The sequence below is a fragment of the Schistocerca nitens genome, chromosome 2 (genome assembly GCF_023898315.1).
Source record: "Schistocerca nitens isolate TAMUIC-IGC-003100 chromosome 2, iqSchNite1.1, whole genome shotgun sequence".
NCBI classification, from domain to species: Eukaryota; Metazoa; Arthropoda; class Insecta; order Orthoptera; family Acrididae; genus Schistocerca; species Schistocerca nitens.
In genome coordinates, this window is record NC_064615.1 from 371,211,390 (window position 1) to 371,237,312 (window position 25,923).

General features: G+C 38.5%; 1 protein-coding gene across 1 annotated transcript in view; it reads right to left on the bottom strand.

Annotated features, from left to right (window-relative positions):
* The window catches only part of LOC126235028 (guanylate cyclase 32E-like), a 434,536-nt gene that overhangs the window by 172,643 nt on the left and 235,970 nt on the right, over positions 1-25,923 (bottom strand). The window contains exon 12 of the mRNA XM_049943763.1: positions 1,644-1,820. Within this exon, the coding sequence (XP_049799720.1) occupies positions 1,644-1,820 (177 nt within the window). The remainder of the gene's footprint in view (positions 1-1,643; positions 1,821-25,923) is intronic.

Consider the following 25,923-nt stretch of genomic DNA (forward strand, 5'->3'; position numbering starts at 1 on the left):
AATAAACAACAGAGGATCTGTATCCACTACAACATCAGGACATTTGCAGATGATGTAATGGATTATCACAGAATAAGGCAATCAGGAGACTGAGAAACTCTTTAAGATGTTCTTGCTTTGGCAGAGAAGCAGTAAACAAGACCATAAATGCAAGCAAGAGCCAGTGGTTTAGCTAATTCTCCAGGAGGTTCAAGACAACATCAGAGTTTAATTTAGAGGGAGAGATACTTTCCAAGTCACCTACTTTTAAGTATTTTGGGTTGACACTTAATGGCAAAGTCTACTATGGTCTCCATGTGAGAGGTGTAGTCTGCAGTGCTTGCAGGGTTATCTTCTAAATAATGAGGATTTTGAAGCAAGAGGCCTAATGTTCTTCAGTGAGGCTCATCCTGGAATCCTGCAGTTCTATGTGGGACTCCAACCCAATTACACCTTGTACAAAGAAGATTAACCAGTTTGGTCCAGAGAAATTTTGAACACTGTTGCAATGCTATTGCTGTGAAACAGGACTCAAAAACTTTTCCAGATTCATCGGCTGATATTAAAAATATGTAGAATGTGGAATAATGGAGAAGATAGAGATTAGAGCAAATACATAAAATAAATGTTTTAAACTGTAATAAGCCAGTGGGCAATTTGTTCCTAATAAGGCCAATTAGAGTGGAATGTTTTGGGGAGAGAAGCCTTAAACACTTAGTCTGAGGCAGTAATGTTTCAAAAGAAGATTGAGCCATATGAGTTGATGGATAGAAAGAATTTTGTGCATAAGGACTTTTGTGCTTCATAATGCTTACTGCCAAAGAAGAAAGAATGCTTCAATGAAATTTAATGTATTAATATTATGACATTTAGAAATGAGTAAAAATGATAGAACTTTTTGATAAATGTAAATCTCATGTGCTGTTTCTGGCTTGGATATCACAAGGAGTAGGTTCAGCTGCCCATTGGATACTGTGGTCATTCTTCTTGCTTATTGACCCCTTTACTTGTGGATATGTGCAAGCAGTGTCGTACTTTTATTTTTTTGGTGAAGGTGAGTGCAATGGATGGATGTATAGTTATGTTTGTGTTGGAAGATGATAATGAGAGAAGGAAGTAGATGAAACCTGGTACCACCACATAATCTACTTCTCTTGAATAGCACCCAAGGGGCCATCTGGTGGATGGATCACCATCAACAGTGTCATGTACTATCACTTTATGAAGCACTGAAAAGGAGTTTGGAATTTAATCTAGGACACTAGGATGAAGACTGGTGATCAGGAACTCTATGCCGCCACCCCTCTACACCTTGCTGACCAAATAATGGAAGTGAAAATTTCATCCCTCAACAGGATTCAGACCGAATAATATACATGACATTTGTTGATTATCTTCCAGATATATCAATTACTGAAAAATGAGGAAGTGTGTCCTCCATTATTAATCGTTATTACTGTAGAAACACGGTAATTTTCAAGCGCACAGCAGAATGTGTACATAAATGTGGTGCAGGAACACTTTGTGATATGTAGTGCTACATGCTACTATCAACCTATTTACCAAATGCCATCATTTTATCTTATTTGGAATAATCATAAAACTGCTACAGTTACTTTATAAAGTTATTTGGGAATCTACATCAATTAAAAAGAAAACCTCACCTTTACAATATCAGACACAAGAGAAGATACAAACATGTTGTCCAGATGTAAGTCTTCATTTGCTAGAACATCTTCCAAGCTTCCACGAGCACAATACGCTGTTAATACACACAAGTTTCCATGATCAACAGAGGCACCAATAAATGGTATGATATTGTCATGTCGTACCTCCCGTATCTGAAATGTAATGAACACAAAAGAGCTGTATATGCTGCTTTAGAAATAGATTTTATTTCACCATATGATCCATATATTAAGCCTAATGTTAAATTAGGAAGCAAAGTAGAATGCAACAGAATCTGTACGCTGGATGCTATCTGAGCATGGTTTCTTAAACAGTTTTCCACACCTGTTAATGCAAATATTGGATGAACATTTCACCTCTGCCTCCAATAAACTGAAAATAAGTAATTCATAAATAAGTGGCATATATCATTTTCTCCACTTCACAAGTTCAGGATAAAATATTATGTACCAATTGCTTTATCTTCTATGTCTGAGAAAAGGGCAAAATGAAAAGCAAAAATGTGTTACAGTTGTACAATAAAATGTTATTTTTGTTTAGATTCAGGAACTAAATTTGTTAACTGACTGCTATTTTTTGTTTATACTGTTTTATGATTTATTTAAGAAATATCAGGTGTTGATAACTACATACAGAATTACGTAACATATTCTGTCTCTAATATTTTCTTGTTGTTATTTCTTCTGTTTGTTGAAGTATTTCCTAGAATTTCCCAAATAATATGCCTGTTTTCATTGTCATTTTATTTTTATTCTATTATATTTACTTATCCTTTACTTATTTTATGCAATGGTAGTGCACACATCAAACACAGTACAAAAGAAAGGAGGAAGGAAGATTAGAATTTAACTTCCTATCAATGATGAGGTCATAGAGGTGGAGCACAAGTTCAAATTGAGGAAGGTTGGAGAAGGTAATCTACAGAGTCCTTTTTAAATGAACAATCCTGGAATTTGCTTTGAGCCATTTAGGAAAAACATGGAAAGCCTAAACCTAGATGATCGGACAGCTATTTGGACTGCAATATCTGCAACCTTATAATTATCACATTTAATTTTTTGTTAAATTATAATGGTAAAATTCTTTTGCATCATCATCATCATCACCATCACCTTCCTTATAGTATCACCAAGAAGTTCTCATACCACCTTTTCAGTGGTCAGCCAAGCAAACTTACACCATTTTGGTGGCAATGTAGCATTGATTTTAGGGGCCTCTTTCATCTCATTTGCTGCAGATGTTTTGTCCAGTTGTTCTGATAGTTATGAATATAATGTGTGAAGGGTTCCATTTTAACTTCCTTTGACAAATTTTCATTTGTTTTCTGATCTCATTTGGTGTAACCGCTGTTGATCTCAAGAATTTCATTTTGCAGGTTGTTAATCTTATCAAATAGAACAGGTCAAACCTGTACACAAAAATTGTAGCAGAAGCGATCTACAAAATTACCATATAATATCAGAGACATCCATCAGTTGTAAAATCTGTAGTTAAATCCAATGAGGTGCACCAAACACAATTACCTCCCTGATGCCAACCAGCATGGATTTAGAAAACATCAACTTCCATTTCTCCAGCATGACAACTTGAAAGTCATGGTGGATGCAGTATTTCCTGACTTCTGAAAAACATTTGGCTCAGTACCACATCAATTCTCATTTGCAATACTATAATAAATTGTGGTCTTAAATTAGATTTATGACTGGACTGAGAAGTTCTTGGTAGGGAGGAAACAGCATATTACCTTGAATGCAGCGTCATCAACATAGGTAAAAGTAGCTTCAGGGGAAAAAAAAAAAAAAAAAAAAAAAAAAAAAAAAAAAAAAAAAAAAACTGTGTGTACAGACAGTAAAATGTGACTTTCCTGTTTTTGATACAAAGAAGACAAGAATCCACTGAAGATGCTGAAACTTCAACAAAAATTCAGCAATAAAGTAAAATAAACACTGCATAACAACTATTTCAAATTTAGATTATACTCTATCAAAAGTTTGATTATCTCCTCCTTTTTTTCCATCCACCATTTATTCATACTGTACTATTCAGACAAATAAAAGCAACTCTTTGAGCACCTTTTCTTTTGAATCTGCACAGGGCATGAAAATACTGTGAAACGACTAATGTTGGCACAGTGCAACTATACTAGATGACTGGTGGTCAGAAAGAAATCCAGGAAGCTGAACACGAGAACAGGTAACAGAATTAGGCATGTGGGTCAATCAAAAGGGAAGCAGTGCTTCAGAACACCATACAGTATGTCAGAGGCAGCCTCTGAGTCCAGGGACAACACTGGGGCCTCCAATGGCCAGTTTTTAGGTAAAATAATCACAAATTTGAAACAGATTTTTTTAACATGTACTGTGGTTTTTGGAACATTCTGTACTATGTCATGTAGCTGTTATTCTTTTATAGCTTGTCATCTGCAACCATAGAGAACTTGATATAGAAACTTATCAGTAAAAATTACACCTGAAGTGTTAAAACTGTTGCAATTTACAGTGTTTTGCTCTATGTGAAAGAATGTGTATCTGAGTGTGTGTGTGTGCTTCCCATTGCTCTTGCTTGCATTTATGGTCTTGTTTACTGCTTCCCTGCCAAAGCAAGAACATCTTAAAGAGTTTCTCAGTCTCCTGATTGCCTTATTCTGTGATAATCCATTAGATCATCTGCAAATGTCCTGATGTTGTAGTGGATACAGATCCTCTGTTGTTTATTATAAATAATAATGGCACTACTCTGTGGCATCTCTGAAAATATGTCCCCTTTCTGTGAGATTTCTTTTTCTACCCTTACACTTTGAGTTCCACCTCTATTTACCCAAACAACCACATTCTGTTTGAGCAGTTTGTGCATCTGCTTCTGCTGCTGCTTTGTTGCTACTCCTGGAAGCACAACTGCTGATGTCAGTATTTCAAAAATTCCGGGCCCACGGTGGCCCCAAATTAATGCTATGAAAAAAAAAAAGGTTTCACGTGCATATAAGAACATTATACACCATCAATTTTGTATCTGTGCAGCGAGTGATAATGCTGCAAAACCATCACTGTTGGCACAATGCAACTATAGTAGCCAACAGTGGGTCAACAACAAAGCCAGGCAGCTGAACCACTGAAGATCGAATAAAGCTTTACATGTGAATAAATCTACAAGGGAGAACAGAGTCCAAACACTTTATAGAAATCAGCAATAACGTTCATGTCATTATTTGCTCACAGAAGCTCTACACCTTTCAACAACATAATATGTTTGTAGTTACTTGATCACACCATTGCATTGGTGAGTATGCAAATACACTGATGGGATTGGGGGGGGGGGGGGGGGGGGGGGCTCAACACCAAGAAGGAGTTGTAGTACATAAACAAAGGTTGGTAGGCATGTTTCCACATCTGAAAGATGATGTATATTCAAATTTCACACCAGTCACATAAGAGTGGCACTATAGTGCCACTATGAGGATGTAAATAGGTTTGCTTTAAATACATGCTGTAACGGTCATGGATGTTAGTTATCTTTGAGATTGGACATGGTGAGCTGATGTTAGTCAAGACATCTTTAAAGTGACAAAGATGCCATTGTCAACGTCTCACTGAGTTTCAATGAAGTCATAAAATAGGGATAGAAGAAGATGGGTGTTCCATCTGTGATATTGCAGAAAGACTTGGCAGGAGTGTAGCCACATTACATGACTGCTGGCAGTGGTGGTCATGAGGATGTACAATCTCAAGAAGACATGGCTCTGAACAGCCATGTGACACTTCCAAGAGGGAAGTCCATCATGTTTGACATATTGCTCTGGTGCATTGCATTGCAACTGCATTTGCAATTTGAGCAACAGTTTGCACCACAGTGACACAACAATCTGTTGCAAACTGGTTACTTCAAGGGCAGCTCTGAGCTAGACAACCTGTAGTGTGCATTCCACTGACCCCAAACCACAACCATTAGCAATTTCAATGGTGTTAAGCAAGAGCTCATTGGAGGGAAGGGTGGAAAGCTGTTGTGATTTCTGATGAAGGCTGGTTCTGCCTCAGTGCTGGTGATGGACATGTGCTGGTTAGAAGGATACCAGTTTAGGGGTTACAACCACCCTGTCTGTGTGCTAGACACCCTGGAGCAACACCTGGAGTTATGGTCTGAGGTGTGACTTAATATGAGAGCAGGAGCAATCTCGTGGTTATCTGACATGCTGAACACTTTGGATCAAAGCAGACAGATAGATGCAGTATTTCTTGATTTATGAGAAGCATTTGATTCAGTACCACATGTATGCTTATTGTGAAAAGTATGATCATGTAGGGTATTGTGTGAAATTTGTTACTGGATTTAGGACTTTTTGGCAGGGAGGAGGCAGCATGTTATCTTGAATGGCGCATCATTATCAGATCTATATCTGTAGCTTCAGGTGTGCCCCAGGGAAGTGTGTTAGAACCCTTGCCATTCATGTTGTATATTAATGACCTTGCAGACAATATTAATTGTAACATCAGACTTTTTACAGATGAAGCAGTTATCTACAATGAAGTACTGTCTGAAAAAAGCTGCATAAATATTCAGATAGATCTTTATAAGGTTACAAAAGTGGCGCAAAGATTGGCAAAATGCTTTACATGTTCAGAAATGTAAAATTATGCAAATCACAAAGTGAAAAAAACATAGTATGCTCTGACTATAATATCAATGAGTTACTAATGGAATCAGCCAACTAATACAAGTACATGGGTGTAACACTCTGTAGTTATATGAAATTGAATGACCACATTGGCTCAGTCATGGGTAAAGGATGTGGTAGACTTCAGTTTATTGGTAGAATACAGGGAAGTGCAATCAATCTACAAAGGAGACTGCTTACAAATAACTTGGGTGACCAGTTCTAGAACATTGCTCAAGTGTGTGGGACTTCTACCAAATAGGACTAACAGGGGATATTGAATGTATACAGAGAAGGGCAGCATGAATGGTCACAGGTTTGCTAGATCCATATCTCAGAGATACTGGAGATAATATATAAATTATCCAGAGAGAGTCTATTAACAAAGTTCCAAGAACTGGCTTTAAATGATGACTCTAGGAATATACTACAAGCACCTATGTATTCCTCACATAGGGTTCTTAATGATAAGATTGGAATAATCACCGCACACACAGAGATGTTCCTTTCCGCACTCCATACTTGAATGTAACGGGAAGAAACCCTAATAACAGGTACAATGGGACATACCCTCTGTCATGCACTTCACAGTAGTTTGCAGAGTACAGAAGTAGAGGTTTATTGGTAGAATACTCGGGAGCTGCAACCAGACTACAAAGGAGACTGCTTATAAGTCACTCGTGCAACACATTCTAGAATACTGCTCAAGTGTGTCAAATAGGACTATCTGGGTATATTGAATGTACACAGAGAAGGGCAGCAAAAATGGTCACAAGTTTGTTTGTTCCATGAGAGAGTGTTAATGAAACCAAACTGATAGGCTCTTGAAGACAGATGTAAACTATCCTGAGAAAGTCTACTACTAAAATTTCAAGGACTGTCTTCAAATGAAGTCTCTAGGAATATAATACAACCCATATGTATCATTCACATAGGGAATATAAGGACAAGATTAGGAGAGTTATAGCACACACAGAGGCATTCAAACAATCATTCTTCCCATGCTCCCACACATGAATGGAATGGGAAGTAACCATAATAACTGGTACAATGGGATGTACCCTTTTCTGTGCATCTTGTAGATTTGTAGAATATAAATGTGGATGTAGACCTGTTTTTAAGTTTGATTATAAATGTTTGAAGACTTGTTCTACATTCTTGTTGAAACTTAGGAATATTAAAGGTTCTTACATCTGAAACAGTTTCATTAACTCTTTATAGGCATCAAACCCTAGAATTTTGTATTTTGCAGGTGACAGATTTTTGTTTTTTCTTAATTGGCAACAGTTAACTTGACTGATGTACATTTCTCTAATATCTCAGGCTTCATAAAATGTTCTGCTGCTGTTTGTACTGTAGATATTGAAGCTGTGTGGAGAAATGAAGTTAACCGAACACCTGTCTGGCACTCTGGAGTGTTTCGATAAGGATAACAACTTGAAGAAAGCAAGTTTCAAACACAGCAATGGATCATTAATAAACTTAACTCAGCAACACGAAACTTTCACTCTCTGGTTTATTCTTATCTTTCTTCACACCCTCAAGGAATTTTTTCATGTTTGGTGTTTTATCCATTGGTCTTTGAGTAACTGAGGAATTCTTGAGCCACCTGATACAACAAATATTTTCAGAAACATAGTGGAACCTGAATATTAGTATATAATTCTCTCCAGTTGGGTCATTCTCGAACAAATTATACCAGGCTTCCAGCAATAATACAATGTACCTATGTGTTTCCTTGCTACCAATACCTGGCAGTTGCAGGTCTGCTGAATGCCCTTTACATTTTTTCATAAACAACCAATTCACATGTGGCCTATCCATAGAAATCTGGAACATCTTACTCTTTGGTATGTCTTTTGTCGCATCAGTCAATGAAGAGAAAAGGCCAGTAGCTCTTGAGTGACCAAGAAAAGAGGAACTAAGGTATTTCGTTGTTACCTCTTTTTGGTCCTCATTGCAAAAGCTTGTATTTACATCCATTTGTGTGTGTTCCATGACTTTGTTTAGTGATTCATCAAAACCAAGAATAATATAACTGGCTTTCATCAGCCATCCAAGCAACTGTTGATTAAAATAAGGTGCAATTCCAAACATAAGAAAATATCCAGTTGTATCTCATTCAAGTTCCATCTTGTTAGCTGCAGCACTGTCTGTACATATTCTTCAGATTACAACAACATCCTTTTCAGCCTGCCAAAGTAACTTGTGTGTCATTTCAACACACTAGAGAATTTCTTCTGTCATTACATCGTCTTTTAACACAAATTCAGAGAATTTCTGCTGTCTTTTAATACAGAGCCTTCAAGTTCCAACGAATGATTTGCTGTTGAAGGTAACACATATTCTGAAAAAGATGATACTGAAGTGTTTGGCTCAGAAGCAGTAGGTGAGAGGGTAATAAACTTTTTTGGTTAAAAAACCCTTCAAGTTGACATGATGTTCTCTTACTTAAAGCACATTGTGTGCCCCTTTTTTCCTGTTCATGTGGCTACAGCAGGTTCACAAGGCAGACTGTCAATCCAGTCCTTTACATTTGAGTGACTCTTCCAAATATCTGGATAAAATTCTTGAAATGTGGTGTTTCATAACATGTTTCCAACTTTGATTCTGGTCTCTGACTCTGTCCACACTGGTGGCAAACATTTTCCGCTGTGTATTCACATTGTCTGTAATGTTATTTGTCATATAGTTTTCATATAGTCTACTATGCTATATCTAGTGATGAGGAAACTCTAACGATTAGTGGTGGTGTGCCATTAATACCTGAAGAACGTTTTCACAAATTAATGAGAGGCCTTGTCATTGTTGGTGGATGAAAGCATGCTGCAGAAGAACTGCTGGTAAAAACTTGCTGCAGGAGGTGAATACAGAAGATAGCTCTGGTTTTAGCAACTTCACTCAGATGTCATTGACTGATTTTGAACTTTGGTCAAATATGGCAGCACCATTTGTTTGAAAAACAATTATGATCAACCAAAGACTTCCTGTTATTCTTTGTTTTTGGCTGTGGGAGACTTCATTTCAGAATCTTGAATATTTATTTCAAATTTTGAATCAAGTTATATGAGGGTCGTTCAATAAGTAATGCCCCACATTTTTTAAAAAAGCCATTAATATATGTAGACAAACATCCCTGTTGGTGCTTCACATTTGATGTTTGTTCTGATGATCAGCCACACTCGGGACATCCTGTCACAGCCACTGCTCCAGACATGCTGAATCATGTTCTTGCCATTATTTGTGCCAACCAGTGCATTGAAACTCAACAATTGGCTCTACAGCTGTCAGTCAGCATTAGAAGTGCGTCTGCAATGACCAACACTCTCGGATATTCAAAGAGGTGCTCACGATGGGTTCCACAAATGCTCACAGCGGACCACAAGATTCAAAGGAAAGCCATTTCAACTGAATTGTTGGAGCGTTTTGAGACCAATGGAGAGGCCTTTCTGTCACGGGGGACGAAAGCTGGGTGCAACACTTTGTGCTGGAAATGAAAAGGCAGCCCATGTAGTGGCATCATCCCCTGTAAAGGCTACTGCTGTGGATGCTGTCATAAGCTCACTGAAAATCAGCAAAGAGAATATAGATATTTTTATCACATTCCCACTGTTTTTTAAACAATTGTCTTAGGCTTGGTATTCCTGATGTTGTTCTCTATGAATGGTTGTAATTTTCTGAGAATAATGATGGACAGTACACTGAAGGTTACATTCAGCAAGCTGTTACCTCTGTAGTTACAACATTCCATTTTTCTTCCCTTCTTGTATGTTGGGCATATTATAGCCAATTTCCATTCTTCTGACAATGTCTCATTTTTTTCCATATCAGCAGGATCAGTTTATATAGTTCTAAGTGCAAGCTCTCACCTCTCTCTTTGATTAATTCTCCTATTATTCTGTCCTCCCCTGGGGACTTGCAGTTTCCAAGTTTTTTATTGCAATCTTCACATATTTTTCCATCACCTCCCATTCTTCTTCATCTTCCCTTTCCTCCATGGTGTCTGCAGGTAGCAACTTATCTGGGTCTGGATGATTCACAAGTTCTGGGAAGTATTTTCTGCATCTTTCTACAATTCTTTTGTTGTCATTTATCAATTTTCTGTTCTCATCTCTAATGAAACAGGCTGGGCTCTGAAATCCGTGTTTGTGATTTTTAATGCATTGTAAAAATTGTCTCAAATTCTTGTTGTGGCTCTCTGCTTCAAGTTTTTCTAATAAACTGGTTAAATATATTCTCTTCTGTGTTCTCCAGATTCACTTTGCCTCCATTTTGATATTGAGAAAATGATCCCTTCTATGCACATACTTCCCGTCATCCAGCCACTCCTCCCTCACCTTCCTTCTTTTTTAGTAGCTGCTACGTGTGCTATTCAATATTTGAGAACAAGAGCACTTAGTGACTTGCGACAAACTTTACACATAATTTCCAACCTTTACAGAACTTTTCTCACTTACAACTGCCATAAAATAATGAAATGAAAAAAGTTTATCACTTCCTATATTTTCACTGTTCACCATATCGACACTGGCCAATGCCCTTTGATGTTTGATTGAAATACTGACAAGCAACAAAGTCATACAAAAATTGTGACCAATGTTGGTTCCAATGCTATTTCATCAATTCACATGCTGGACCAACATTGTTGGGCCTTACACCTCATTAATTTATTTCAAGTAATATTCATATTGATTTTGTACAACTATGTATTTTAAAATTTGTGGTTTATAGAGCTGAATAATATTAAATTGCAATGTTCAGTTAAAAACACAAAATTTCCTGAGGTTTTATGGAATTCCATGAGATTCCCATCATTTTTCCAGGTAATTCCCTGAGAATTCCAAGTTTTCTGGAAGAATTGCCATCCTTATTTCATTTCCTCCTTTGCTTCTGTGTGCTTCATTTTTCATCAGGCAATTAATATTTGCAGTGTTTTACAAACTCTTTCAATCTGTCTAAGTCTTACTTTTGCCATGGTGGTGTTTGAAGGCCATCTGTTAAGTCTACTTTCATAAGCTTTCAAATCACATAAAATGATGTACCTTGATGAGGACCACTTGGAATAGTGAATGATTTCTGTAATGAATAGTGCTCAGCTTCAATTCCTTATCTTCTTTTCACTTTAAACAAAGGTAAATGGCAGCAATGATGTGTTGCTGAGGATTGTGCACCATTTTTCAAGATAGGACCACAAATGTCAATAAGGTGGGCAAATCAAATATTGGGAAGTCCAGGATGGAATAACAATAATATGGGAAAGATGATTACAACTAACCACAAAGAGGACAAGTTGAAATGCAGATACGTACAATGAAAATGACTTATAAAATGTTTAAGCTTTCAGACAAAATCTTCTTCCAGAATAGGAAACACACACATATTCACAAAATCACAACTCACAAACATAAAGCCACTGTCTCTGGGCACTGAGGCCTGGCAGTGACTGTTTGTCATGAACAGCAATCAGCTTGGGTGTGTGGTAAGGGAAGATGCCGTGCTGCCCGCAGAGTGGGGGGCACGGGACAGGGTAGGGCTGTGAGGTATGGTGTCCGAAGACTGTACTGTCGGGGAGAGGAGGGGGGGAGGGATGAAGAGGGCAGGGAGAGGTGTGAGGAGAGAAGCAGAGAAGGGGAAAAGACTAGTAGGTGCACTGGTGAGATAGAAGGTATGTGTAGTGCTAGAGTGGGAGCAGGAAAGGGGTTGGTTAGGCAGCAGATAGGGACTAACTTGGGTTGAGGCCATTGGAGTTATGGGTGTGAAAGATATCCCCCCTCCCCCAGCCCCCAGCACAGAAGTTCTGATGTCAGTATGAAGAATTTATATGGCACAGACTGTGAAACAGTCATTAAATGGAAGCACATCATATTGGGTGTTACACTCAGCAACTGGGTGGTCCAGATGTCCCTTAGCCACAGTTTAGCAGTGGCTATTTATGTGAACTGACAGCTTATTTGTTTTCATGCCCACACAGAAAGCAGCACAATGGTTGCAGCTTAACTGCATGATTTCACAGACGGCCCTGCCCTCGACAGGGCACAAAGGTCTGTAACAGGACTTGAATAGGTGATAGCGGGAGGAGAGGAAGATTGTGATAGGAATTCTTATATCTTGGTCTACTGCAGGGATATGAGTTTTGAGGCAAAGGTTTGGGAGCAGGGGTGGAGTCGGCATGGACAAGGACACTGTGTAGATTCAATGGGCGGCAGAATACCGCAGTGGGAAAGGGTGGGGAGGATAGTGGGGAGGATATTCCTCATTTCAGGGCAGGACAAGTGGGAGTCAAAACCCTGGCAGAGAATGTGATTCACAAAGAGAATCTGATTTAGTTGCTCCAGTTCTGGGTGGTACTGAGTCACAAAAGGCCTCTGCGGCCAGATAGTGGCCATGTACAAGGTGGTGGGTGACAGAAGAGACCAGGCATCAAAGATCTGTTTCTGGACAAGGTTGGAAGAGCAATTTCAGTCTCTGAGGGCCTCAGTGAGACCCTTGGCATATTCGCAGAGGGACTGCCTATCACTGCACTTATGAAAACAGCAGTTGGCTAGATTGTATTGAAGGCGTTTCTTTTTATGGAATTGGTGGCAGCTGTTGAATAGAAGATGTTGTTGGTGATCGGTAGGTCTGATGTGGACAAACGTACTGATGTAGCCGTCCCTTAGGTGGAGGTTAACATCAAGGAAGGTTGCCTGTTGAGTTTTGGAGGCCCAGGTGAAGCGAATGGAGGAGAAGACTTTGAGGTTCTGGTGGAATATGGATAGGGTACCACACAGTCAGTCCGGATTATGAAGATGTCACAAATGAATCTGAACCAGGTGAAGGGTTTGGGATTTTGGGTGGTTGTGAAGGACATCTCTAGACAGCCCATAAGTAGGTTGGCATAGGGTAGTGTCATAAGAGCCCAAACCAGTACCATACATTCGTTCATAGGTGATGGCTTCAAACAAGAAGAAATTGGGGGGGGGGGGGGGGGTTATAGTTGGTCATGGTGACCAGGAAGTAGGGTGTTCATTTGAAGTCAGTTGGGCATTGGGAAAGGTAGTGTTCAATAGCAGAAAAGCCATGAGCATTAGTGATGTTAGCATGGAGGAAGGTGGCATCAACAGTAACGAACAGGGCACCAGGAAGACAGATACTTTGGAAGACGGACTTTAAGTAAAAACTTAAACATTTTTGCAGTCTTTTCATTTTGCATGACTGCAAATCAAAAAGTCCTCTATGTGGTTAGTAGCAATCTACCATTTCCATATTGCTATTAAGGTGGGCAATTGTTTGTTATGAAAAATACACAGTTTACAAAGTTCAGCCTCACATGCATTGCCTATCAAGACTTCATACAGATATTCATTAACAATTATTAATTTTTTATCTCAAAATACTCCATTTAGGATCCCCAATAATTTTTATAATACTGACCTCAAATGATTGAGGCATCCTGTATAACTGATATTGATGATGTTAAAGTCAAATAATATCAAGTTTCCCATCTGTTCTATACAAAAAAGGGTAATGTTTTATTTTCAAATTCAAATTATGATTGTGAATTGTGGTTTAGTCTCATAATGTACATAATCTGAATCATTCGAGTCAGACGCAACTGTGGAAGCAATGCATATAATTTCACGTGGTATATAGATAGCATAAAATTATTGTTAAAATGATTCTCCTCAAATAATTTTTGTCTGCTGTGTAGGAAGATTATAATTTTATAAATGCATATTGATGGAACCGTTCAGATTTGTAGTTTCCAAAATAATGGGCAACAAGGCTTTCTTTGCTGTGCGGTACACATGTATCTGACAATTTTCTTTTGCAGTTTCAGTATTCAAGATACACTAGTTAAACTTCTCCAGGAAATTATACCATATCAAATAACAAATTCAAAATAACTATGATAAGCGATTTTTCATGTACTCAAGTCAGTGGAATTTGCTAGTATTTGCACTGCAAATGCAAAACTGCATAGTTTATTTGATAGGAAGTCAATACGTGTATTCCAGCTTAAGTTCTTGTCCACATTTTGTCCTAGGAATTTGACCATGTCAAATTCTTCCATAAGCTGATAGTTATGTTGCAGTTCAAGTTCCATACATTTTGAATGTTTGGTTTTGAAATGTAGCATATGGGTTTTTGCAATGGTCAGTTTCAACCCATTTAATTGGAACCAGTCATCTACGGTATCGATTGTGCTTACAATGGAGCTTGTAATTTTTTCTGCATCATCATCTTCAATTAACCCTCTGACAGTCGCACATGTATCTGTGAGATACATGACCTACTTTTTCTCTAATATTACCGCAATGAACAGTGGTAACGGTTTGCTGGCCCACGATATCTTGTGTCATACCTTTCTTATTGTTTCACAGGAATTGCAGTCTTATCCCGATACTGACAAGGTCATAAATTAGTCAGGTGTGGGAACGTGTACTGCCTGTATCTCTCAGATACAGCACGCCTACTCAGGTAACACTTTTTCGCCACTAATGACTGCAGCTGTTGCATTGTTTGCAGCGTATGCAAGTCGGCAGTTGCGTTGTTGTCTTCTAAATGAAGCAACGTTTCATTGTAGCTACGTGTACTCTCTTTCAAAATGAGTAAATGATATTATCTAGAAAATCCTAAGGATTTGGAAGAAGTACATTGCCTTCTCCTCGACGATGAGGTACCCATTGAAGTTGAAGATGATCTTGCAGAAACTGATTCAGAAACCGAAGATATACTCGAAACATGATCTGTAGACTCAGACACAGATCATAAATTTGCTGAAGAGGAAAATAATGAAGCGCAGGAAACTGATGAACATTATTATTTTGGTGAGTAGAAAACACAATAAATATGCTTTCAGATGTAATAATAACAATATCTAATAATGGTGTAAAGTACTTATTTTTATTTTAGGTACGTATGTAACTAAATGGAGGAAAGTGCCTTGGAAAGCAACACAGACACGGCCTCATAATATACTAACCAAACTGCCTGGGGTAGTTGGAGACGCAAAGAAAACGGTAACTGAAATTGACTGCTGGAGCCTATTCATCAGTAATGATATCCTAGATCTAATTGTGGTCAACACTAACAGGCGTATAGCTGATCTAAAAGGAAACTTTGCTCGCGAGAGTGACTGCAAGGTCACAGACGCAATCGAAATAAAAGCCTTTCTTGGCTTGTTATAACTTGCTGGTGTGTTCCTTGGTGGGCGACAGAATGTTCACGACTTCTGGACAGCAGATGACCTCGGTCTGAATATTTTTAGAATGACCATGTCCGAAAAGCGTTTCCTGTTCCTCATTAGATGTGTTCGTTTTGATGATGGAGCCACAAGACAAGAACAGCACAAGACAGACAAATTAGCAGCTGTGAGGGAAATGTTCACCATGTGTTTGAATAACTGCAAGACACATTACTCCCTCGGTCAGAACGTCACAATTGATGAGCAGCTACCAGCATTTCAAGGCCAATGTGGATTTCGCCAGTTCATACCATCCAAACCATCTAAATATGGCATCAAAATTTTCTGCCTATCTGATGCCAAGCTTTATTATACTTACAACATGAAAATACATTGTGGATTACAACCAGAAGGACCCTTTCAGAATAACAACTCCACCAAAAAAGTAGTTCTGAGACTTGCCGAACCAATATATGGAATGAGTAGAAACATTACAGCAGAACTGCATAAAAGGAGACTGTCGTTTGTAGGCACAATTAGAAAAAACAAGAAGGAACTGCCATCGAATTTCGTAGCACCAAAAAGTAGACAGCAATATGATAGCGTATTTGGCTACAGCAAGAATGAGACCCTTGTGTCATATGTCCCGAAAAAAGGGAAAACTGTAGTCCTCCTTTCGAGTATGCATGTATCGTCAAGTGAGGTTTCGGAAGGTTTAGAGAAAAAATCAGCAATTATTCTACACTATAATGGCACCAAATCTGGAGTTGATATAGTTGACAAACTCTGTGCAACCTACAATGTAGCTAGGTCAACAAGAAGATGGCGTATGGTGATTTTTTTCCACCTGTTGAACATTGCAGGCATCAACTCAAGAGTAATTTTCTTGGGCAACAAGAATAAATACTCAGATCGGCGCAAGTACCTCAAAACTTTGGCTCTGACTCTACTGCAAGATCGTCTCAAAAGAAGAGCTCTTATTATGACTCTATCTGATGATATAAAGTCAATGCTAGTAAAGTACAAACCTAAAGGAAAAGAGCAAGAAAACGCTGAACAATCCTTGGAATCAGAAAACAAGAAAAGAAAAAGGTGCCAGTCATGCTACAGGGAGACAAAAAAGACTTGTCTCAGCAAGTATACATGTAAAAATGCGGTACACATCTTTGTTTGCAAAAGCACGCAAAAATAATTTGTGAACAATGTCTTTCTGTGGAGGGCAATCAGTAAAAAGAGACATGCTTTGATTAGTTCAATAATTTATTTGTATCTATAATAAAATCAATTTTCAAAACAATTTCATGTACTTCTCCATTACAAAATGTCAAATATTTCTGTTAATTTAAAAGTGTAATGAGCCTGATGTTCACTTCTGTATTTGTAAAATCCGTAACAATAAAGCTAACTGCAATTTAAAACAAAAACAAAAGAAAAAGAACCTGTAAACAAACAAAAAACCACAAAAATCGTCGCATGTATCCACGAGATACATCGCGACTAGTGGCGTCATGAAAGTTGACGCGCCTGCTGGAGGGTTAAAACAGAACTACCATCTGAAAACAGAACTGATGGGGAATTTATATTTATGTGTAAGTCATTTACATACAATAGGAACAGGATTGCTCCCAAAATGGAGCCTTGAGGCACCTTGCGATACTGTACTCTATTTAGAATAATAATTCACTGCATCTGAAGTGATGATTATCCTTTGTTTCCTGTTGTGTAAGTATGTGTTATTACTTGTCAATCAGTTTTGTACTGAACACTGCTGCTTGCCATGTAGCTAACAGGAGCTTTCAACTCTTGAATTTTAATAACTGGATACCTTGTAGGAGTGGTTTAATGAGCTAAGTTTTCAATTTTCCCTGATTTCTTGTTTTATGTTAATTAGAAGCTTGGTGAATAAATCTGCATCCATATCGAATTAAGGATAAGAAATGAGAGTGTGTGCCTCAAAAAACTTGAGAATCTCTCAACATGTTTTTCATACAGTATGCCTTATGAGCCTCTCAATAAAGTAAGCATGCTTCTGGCATCACAATTCTGCAGCACTCAAGAGTCTGAGGGCAATAACAGGATCAGATGAGTTGCAGAATGTTCCAGTAGGGCGTCATAAATGACATGTTGCCTTCAATTCACAGTAAATAGCATCTACATCTACATCTGTACTCTGCAAACCACTGTGAGGTGCATGGCAGAGGGTACAACCCACTGTACCAGTTATTAGGGTTTTTTCCCATTCCATTCACATGTGGAGCGAGGGAAGAATGATTGTGTAGAATGCCTCTATGTATGCAGTAATTATTCTAATTGTATCCTCACAATCCCTATCTGAGTGATACATAGGGGTTGTTGTATATCCCTACAGTAATAATTAAAAGACGGTTCTTGACACTTTGTTAATAGACTTTCTCAGGATAGTTTACATCTGTCTTCAAGAGCCTGTCAGTTCAGTTTCTTCAGTATCTCTGTGACACTCTCCCAGGGATTAAATGACCTTATGACCATTCATACTGGCCTCTTCTGTGTACGTTCAATATCACCCATTAATCCTATCTGGTATGGGTTCCACACAGTTCAGCAATATTCTAGGGTGGGTCGCACAAGTGATCTCATTTATAGATTGACTGCACTTCCCTGTATTCAACCAATAAGTATTTCATCTGCTTTACTAATTACTGAACCTATGAGACCATTCCATTTCAAATCCCTACAAAGTATTACACAGAGGTATTTGTATGAATTGGCCGATTCCAATAGCAACTCATTGATATTAGAGTCATAGGATTCTACATTTTTTGAAGTGTGCAATTTTATGTTGCTGAAATTTTAGAGCAAGTTGCCAATCTCTGCACTACATTAAAATCTTATCAAGATCTGACTGAATATTTATGCAGCTTCTCTCAGAAAGTACTTCATTACACATAGCTGCATCATCTGCAAAATGACTAATGTTACTATTAATACAGTCTGAAAGGTCATTAATATACATCATGAACAACAAGGGTCCCAACACACTTCCCTGGGACAAACCCAAAGTTACTTCTACATCTGACAATGACTCTCCATCCAAGATAACATACAGTGTCCTCCCTACCAAAAAGTCCTCAATCCGGCCACAAACTTCATTTGATATCCCATAAGATTGCACTTTTGACAATAAACATAGGTGTGGTATTGAGTCAAATGCTTTCCAGAAATCAAGAAACATTGCATCTACCTGGTTGCCTTGATGCAAAGCTTTTAGTTTGTCATGTGGGAAAGGTGGGAGTTGGGTTCGGGTTTCACATGATCGATGTTTCCGAAATATCCATGCTGGTTGGCATTGAGGAGGTCATTCTGTTCAAGATACCTCATTATGTTTGAGCTCAGTATATGTTCTAAGATTCTACAACAAATCAGCAGGGGAACAGCAGCACAGTCATAGACAATATTTTTATTCATTCTTCATTACTAGATGAGCATTCTGTTAGTAAAAGGGTGAATGGCCTTTCAGACCATGATGCACAAATTTTAACACTAAAAGGTTTTTGTACTCTAACCAATGTCGTATTTAATTACAAACTACATAGGAAAGTTAATCCAACAGCAATAGAGAGTTTTTCAAAACTTGTCAAGGAACAAGAGTGGCAAGATGTTCATAGTGCCAATAATATAGATGATAAATACAATGCTTTCCATAACACATTTCTCATGCTCTTTGAGAGTTGCTTTCCACTAGAACATTCTAAACGGAGTACTAGCAGTAATGGACAGCCCGGTTGGCCGACTAGTGGGATAAGGATATCATGTAGAACAAAGCGGGAATTATATCAAAATGTTAGAAGTAGTCACAATCAAGCTACAGTAGCCCATTACAAACAGTATTGTAAGGTGCTTAAAAATGTTATTAGCAAGGAAAAAAGTGTGTGGTATGCAAATAGAATAGCTAATTCACAGGATAAAATTAAAGCCATATGGTCAGTTGTGAAGGAAGTGTCTGGTCAGCAGCACAAGGTTGACGATATAAAGTCAGTTTGCAGTAATAATATTTCTGTTACTGATAAATCAGATATATGTACAGTATTTAACAACCATTTTCTGAGCATTGCTGACGAATTAAATAAAATTTAGTATCTACAGGAAATCATATAAATTTCTTAGCAAATGCCTTTCCGAGATTGACGTCTGAAATACTCCTCTATGATACAGACAAGAGGGAGATTGAGACAATAATCAAATCACTGAAGACTAAGGACTCTCATGGTTATGATGGAGTGTCTAGTAGAATATTAAAGTACTGTGCTGCACATGTTAGCCCTGTATTTAGTCATATTTGTAATTTTTCCTTTAGGAATAGTCAGTTTCCTGAGCGATTAAAGTACTCAGTAGTAAAGCTGCTTTATAAAAAGGGAGAAAGAGATAATGTAGATAATTTTAGACCTATTTCTATAACATCAGTGTTTGCAAAAGTTATCGAAAAGGCTGTGTATGTAAGGTTAATTGATCATTTTATATCACACGATTTGCTATCAAATGTACAGTTCGACTTTAGAAGTCGTTTGACAACTGAAAATGCTATATTCTCTTATCTCTGTGAGGTACTGGATGGGATAAACAAAAAGTTTCGAACACTTGGCGTATTTTTTGATTTAACAAAGGCATTTGACTGTGTTGATCACACAATATTGCTCCAGAAGTTGGACCATTACGGAATAAGGGGAGTAGCTCACAATTGGTTCACCTCTTACTTTAGCAACAGGCAGCAAAAGGTCATTATTCACAATGCTGATAATGGCTGTGATTTGGGATCTGAGTGGGGTACTGTCAATTGGGGGGGTGCCCCAGGGACCAGTGTTGGGGCTGCTCCTGTTCCTTATTTATATAAATGATATGCCCTCTAGTATTATGGGTAACTCTAAAATATTTCTGTTTGCTGATGACACTAGCTTGGTAGTAAAGGATGTTGTGTGCAACATTGACTCGGTTTCAAGTAGAGCAGTACATGACCTCAGTTCATGGCTTGTAGAAAATAAACTAACGTTAAATCACAGTAAGACTCAGTTTTTACAGTTCCTAACACACAATTCAACAAAACCTGACGTTTTAATCTCACAGAACGGGTATATGATTAGTGAAACTGAACATTTTAAATTCCTAGGTGTTCAGATAGATAGTAAGCTGTCGTGGAAAAACCACATTCAGGATCTTGTTGAAAGACTTAATACTGCCATTTTCACTATTCGAACGGTATCAAAAGTGAGTGATATTTCGGCACGTAAATTAGTCTACTTTGCTTATTTTCATTCACTTATGTCATATGGTGTTATGTTTTGGGGTAACTGTTCCCATTCTAGAAGGATATTTTTGGCTCAGAAACGGGCAGTTCGGGCAATTAGTGGTGTGAGTTCATGAACCTCGTGTCGACCTCTTTTCACAAGTCTGGGTATTTTGACATTGGCCTCTCAATATGTATATTCCTTATTATCGTTTCTTGTTACCAATATTAGTTTATTTCCAACAATAAGCAGCTTTCACTAGGTTAATACTCGGCAGAAATCAAACCTCCATTTGGATCGGACTTCCTTAACTCTTGTGCAAAAAGGTGTGCAGTATACTGCTGCATCCATTTTCAATAAGCTGCCACTCGAATTCAAAAATCTTAGCAGTAATCCACCTGCTTTCAAATCAAAACTGAAGAGTTTCCTCATGGGTCACTCCTTCTATTCTGTCGAGGAGTTCCTTGAAAAATTAAGATGATTCTCATTGTATTGCTGATAGCGTTTGCTTAAACTTATGGACTGATTTTCTTTCAGGTTCATGAACATTTATTTTATCTGTTACTACTTTTTATATTGTAAATTCATGTACTGACACGTTCCATGAACTTGGAGATTTGCTCCTCAATTTGGTCCTACGGAACTTGACATTTAAATAAATAAATCAATGTCAAGGATATTGGATGGTAGTTTTGTGGATCACTTATAATACCTTTCTTGCAATGGGTGTGACCTGTGCCTTTTTCCAAGAACTGGGCATGGTTTTTTGTTTCAGGGATCTATAACAGAGTATAATTAGAAGAGGGGTAACTCAGCCACAAATTCAGTACAGAATCTGACAGGTATTCCATTTGGCCCTGGAGCTTTGTTCAGTTTTAACGATTTCAGCTGCTTCTGAACACCACTGATACTAATACTTATTTTATTCATCTTTTCAGTGATACAAAGATTAAATAATGGCAATTCTCATGTGTTTTGCTTGGTAAAGGAACATTTGAAAATGGGTTTAAGCATTTCAGTACTTGCTTTGTTACCCTCAATTTCAGTTCCTGTCTCTTTTACTAGGGACTGGACACTAGCTTTGGTGCCACTAACAGCTTTTACACAGAACCATAATTTCTTTGGATTTTGTGAAATGTCATTTGATAATATTCTGCTATGTCATTGAAGGCATCAGGCATTGCTCTCTTGACAGCCAAATGCGTTTCATTCAGCATCTCTCTATAACTGTACACTTTGTTTTACATCTGTTATGCTGTAATCTCTGTTTCTTTAATAGTTTCTTTAGAGTAACTGTATACCATGGATGTTCCCTCCCACTATGAACTGTTCTAATGGATACATATCTATCCAGTGTGTGGTCAACTATTCTTTTAAACTTGAGCAAGAGAGTTCCTTACTTGCTCTTGACCTGTGCTGAAAGTTTCAGGTTCATCAATGAGATATGACACTATTGATTTTTTATTTAGTTTCTGAACACATATATCTTTCTGCTTGTTTTAGTTGTCCTTTTTACTTTGGTAATCATTGTTGGAACAACCACATCATGGTCACTGATACAGTTTCGATGTGGATATCCTCAAAGAGGTCAGGTCTATTTGTTGCCACTAGATCCAATATACTTGTATTTCCATCATGAGTGGGATTCCGAACTATCTGTTTTAGGTAGTTTTCAGAGAAGGCATTTAGTAAAATTTTGCAGGATGTCATATCACACCCTCCTCTAACAAAACTGTAATTTTCCCATTTAATTTTTGGATGATTAAAGTCTCCACAAATGATTACAGTATGATTGGGAAACTTACACACAAGCCAACTGAAAGTTCCTCTAAAGTTTTTGATTATATCAGGAGATGAGACTGGTGGGCAATAGAAGAATCCAGTTATCATTTTACGCCTACCCCTGATACTGAGGCTTGCCCAAACAATCTCACATGTAGCTTCTGCTTCTGTTTTGATGGATTTGAGTTACATGTTTACTGTGGCAAATGTACCACCTCCATTTCCTATTTGACTATCCTTTAGATATACACTGAAATTTTCCCCAAAAATCTCACTGCTATTAATTTCAGGTTTCAACCAACTTTCTATACCCAGTATCTACATCTACATCTACATTTATACTCTGCAAGCCACCCAACGGTGTGTGGTGGAGGGCACTTTACGTGCCACTGTCATTACCTCTCTTTCCTGTTCCAGTCGCACATGGTTCGCGGGAAGAACGACTGCCGGAAAGCCTCCATGCACGCTCGAATCTCTCTAATTTTACATTTGTGATCTCCTCGGGAGGTATAAGTAGGGGAAGCAATATATTCTATACCTCATCCAGAAATGCACCAACTCGAAACCTGGACAGCAAGCTACACTGCGATGCAGAGCACCTCTCCTGCACTGTCTGCCACTTGAGTTTGCTAAGCATATCCATAATGCTATCACACTTACCAAATAACCCTGTGGTGAAACGCACCGCTCTTTGGATCTTCTCTATCTCCTCTGTCAACCCAACCTGGTATGGACCCCACACTGATGAGCAATACTCAAGTATAGGTCGAATGAGTGTTTTGAAAGCCACCTCCTTTGTTGATGGACAACATTTTCTAAGGACTCTCCCAATGAATCTCCACCTGGCACCTGCCTTACCAACAATTAATTTTATATGATAATTCCACTTCAAATCAGTCCGTACGCATACTCCCAGATATTTTACAGAAGTAACTACTACCAGTGTTTGTTCTGCTATCAAATAATCATACAATTAAGGGACCCTTCTTTCTATGTATTCGCAATACATTACATTTGTCTATGTAAAGGGTCAGTTGCCACTCCCTGCACCGAGTGCCTATCCGCTGCAGATCTTCCTGCATTTTGCTGCAATTTCTCTGTATACTACAGCATCATCCACGAAAAGCCACATGGAACTTCCGACACTATCTACTAGGTCATTTATATATATTGTGAAAAGCAATGGTCCCATAACACTCCCTGGTGGCACGCCAGAGGTTACTTTAACATCATAGATGTCTCACCATTGAGAACAACATGCTGTGTTCTCCAGAATGAGATTTTCACTCAGCAACGGAGTGTGCGCTGATATGAAACTTCCTGGCAGATTAAAACAGTGTGCCGGACCGAGACTCGAACTCGGGACCTTTGCCTTTCGCGGGCAAGTGCTCTACCAACTGAGCTACCCAAGCACGACTCACACCCCGTCTTCACAGCTTTACTTCTGCCAGTACCTTGTCTCCTACCTTCCAAACTTTACAGAAGCTCTCCTGCAAAACTTGCAGAACTAGCACTCCTGAAAGAAAGGATATTGCGGAGACATGGCTTAGCCACAGCCTGGGGGATGTTTCCAGAATGAGATTTTCACTCTGCAGCAGGTAGGAGACAAGGTACTGGCAGAAGTAAAGCTGTGAGGATGGGGTGTGAGTCGTGCTTGGGTAGCTCAGTTGGTAGAGCACTTGCCCGTGAAAGGCAAAGGTCCCGAGTTCGAGTCTCAGTCCGGCACACTGTTTTAATCTGCCAGGAAGTTTCATGCTGTGTTCTGTTTGCTAAAAGCTATTCAATCCAGCCACACAGCTGGTCTGATATTACGTAGGCTGCTACTTTGTTTATCAGGCAACAGTGCAGAACTGTATTATGTGATCTTCACTGCTTTTCATGAGCATTTCAAACTCTGGCACTTTGTTGTGATTACTTCAGCTGTTTAGCATTAGGATTTTAATACTCTCACCTGTGGAAGGAATTTCCTTCTATCTTACACTGATACTTCTGCATTTCCTGGAGATATCATTATCTGGATTGGATGGAGATTCACCTAATCTAAAAAACCCTTGTCTGCACCTGCATAGCAGCCTCTGACATGTAGTGCGCATCTGACCTATTTGGGGGGGATGCTACAGTTCTCAACCCTATTGTGCAAGTCCAGGAAGTCGCAGCTTAGCTTGTCACAGAATCTTTGATGTCTCTGGTTCAGTCCTTCCACTTGACTCAGAACCAAAGGGCCACAATCAGCTTTGGAGACAATGATGCAAATTTTGAGCTTTGTTGAAACTCCATCTGCAAGGCTGGACTTCTCAACCTTCTCTGCAAGTTACTGGAATGACCTAAGAATCACCTCGCAGACCAGATGACAGGCATCATTTGTCCCAACATGTGCCACAATCTGCAGCTGCTTGCACCTTGTTTCCTCATTAGCTGCCAGAATAGCCTCTTCAACATGTTGAATGAAGCCCCCAGGCATATACAGAGTACACCTGGTGTCATTTCCTGTCCCTTGGTGACTTTTCCCTAATGGATATCATCATTCACCATACATTTGAACTGCCGACAATCAATAGACCCCTAACCTTTTGCAGTTACATTCTCCTGACACCAGACAAAACAGGTTTCCCAAAACAGGTGAAGTGAGTTCCACTGGCTAAATTTCAGTTTCAGTCAAAGACAGCACCTCCAACTTGTTGGTTAGAGGGATCAGTGCAACACTCAGAGTCTTCCCTGATCCCCGTTCATCCTGTACAGGATGCCTAGATCTACCATTGACATACCACTAACAGTCAAGTGGACTGATAATGATAGGTTCAGTACTTCCTGCAGAGGAAACAGGATCCACAGGAGAGGATAGTACCTGAGGTACTTCCGGTACTGCTATAACAGCAGCTGCCAATAGTTTGTTGAAAGAAGTCAGGGCAATTTCCAGTTTCTTATGAACAACAAACAACTTATCCCATTTTTATTTGTAGTAGCCTTGAGTAATTACTTTCTCTGTTCTATCTTCATATACATTACATGTAAAATGTATTAGAACACATAGATACTTCAGCTTTGCAACTTTTTTAGAAGATGAATAATTGTGTTAACAGGAACATGTACCATGACTTTATAAGCTGTAGAATTTCTTTTACATATGGAACATTATATTAAATGAAATTAAACTCAAATCAATCATCATTTTAGAAGTGTTACAAGTACTCAGACACAAAGAGTATTCCTTTTTTCTTTCAAAAATCCTTAATTAAACTCTCATGTACACTGAAACTTAAAAGGAACTGTTGTGGCATGAAGGCAATTTGATGCTGAAGGTTGTGAGTCAATGAATTACTGTGGCTGAACCAACATAGTGAGCAGGCTAAAAATTTAAACCTATGTCTTGTATTAAACACTGTTGTAAATATATGGATTTT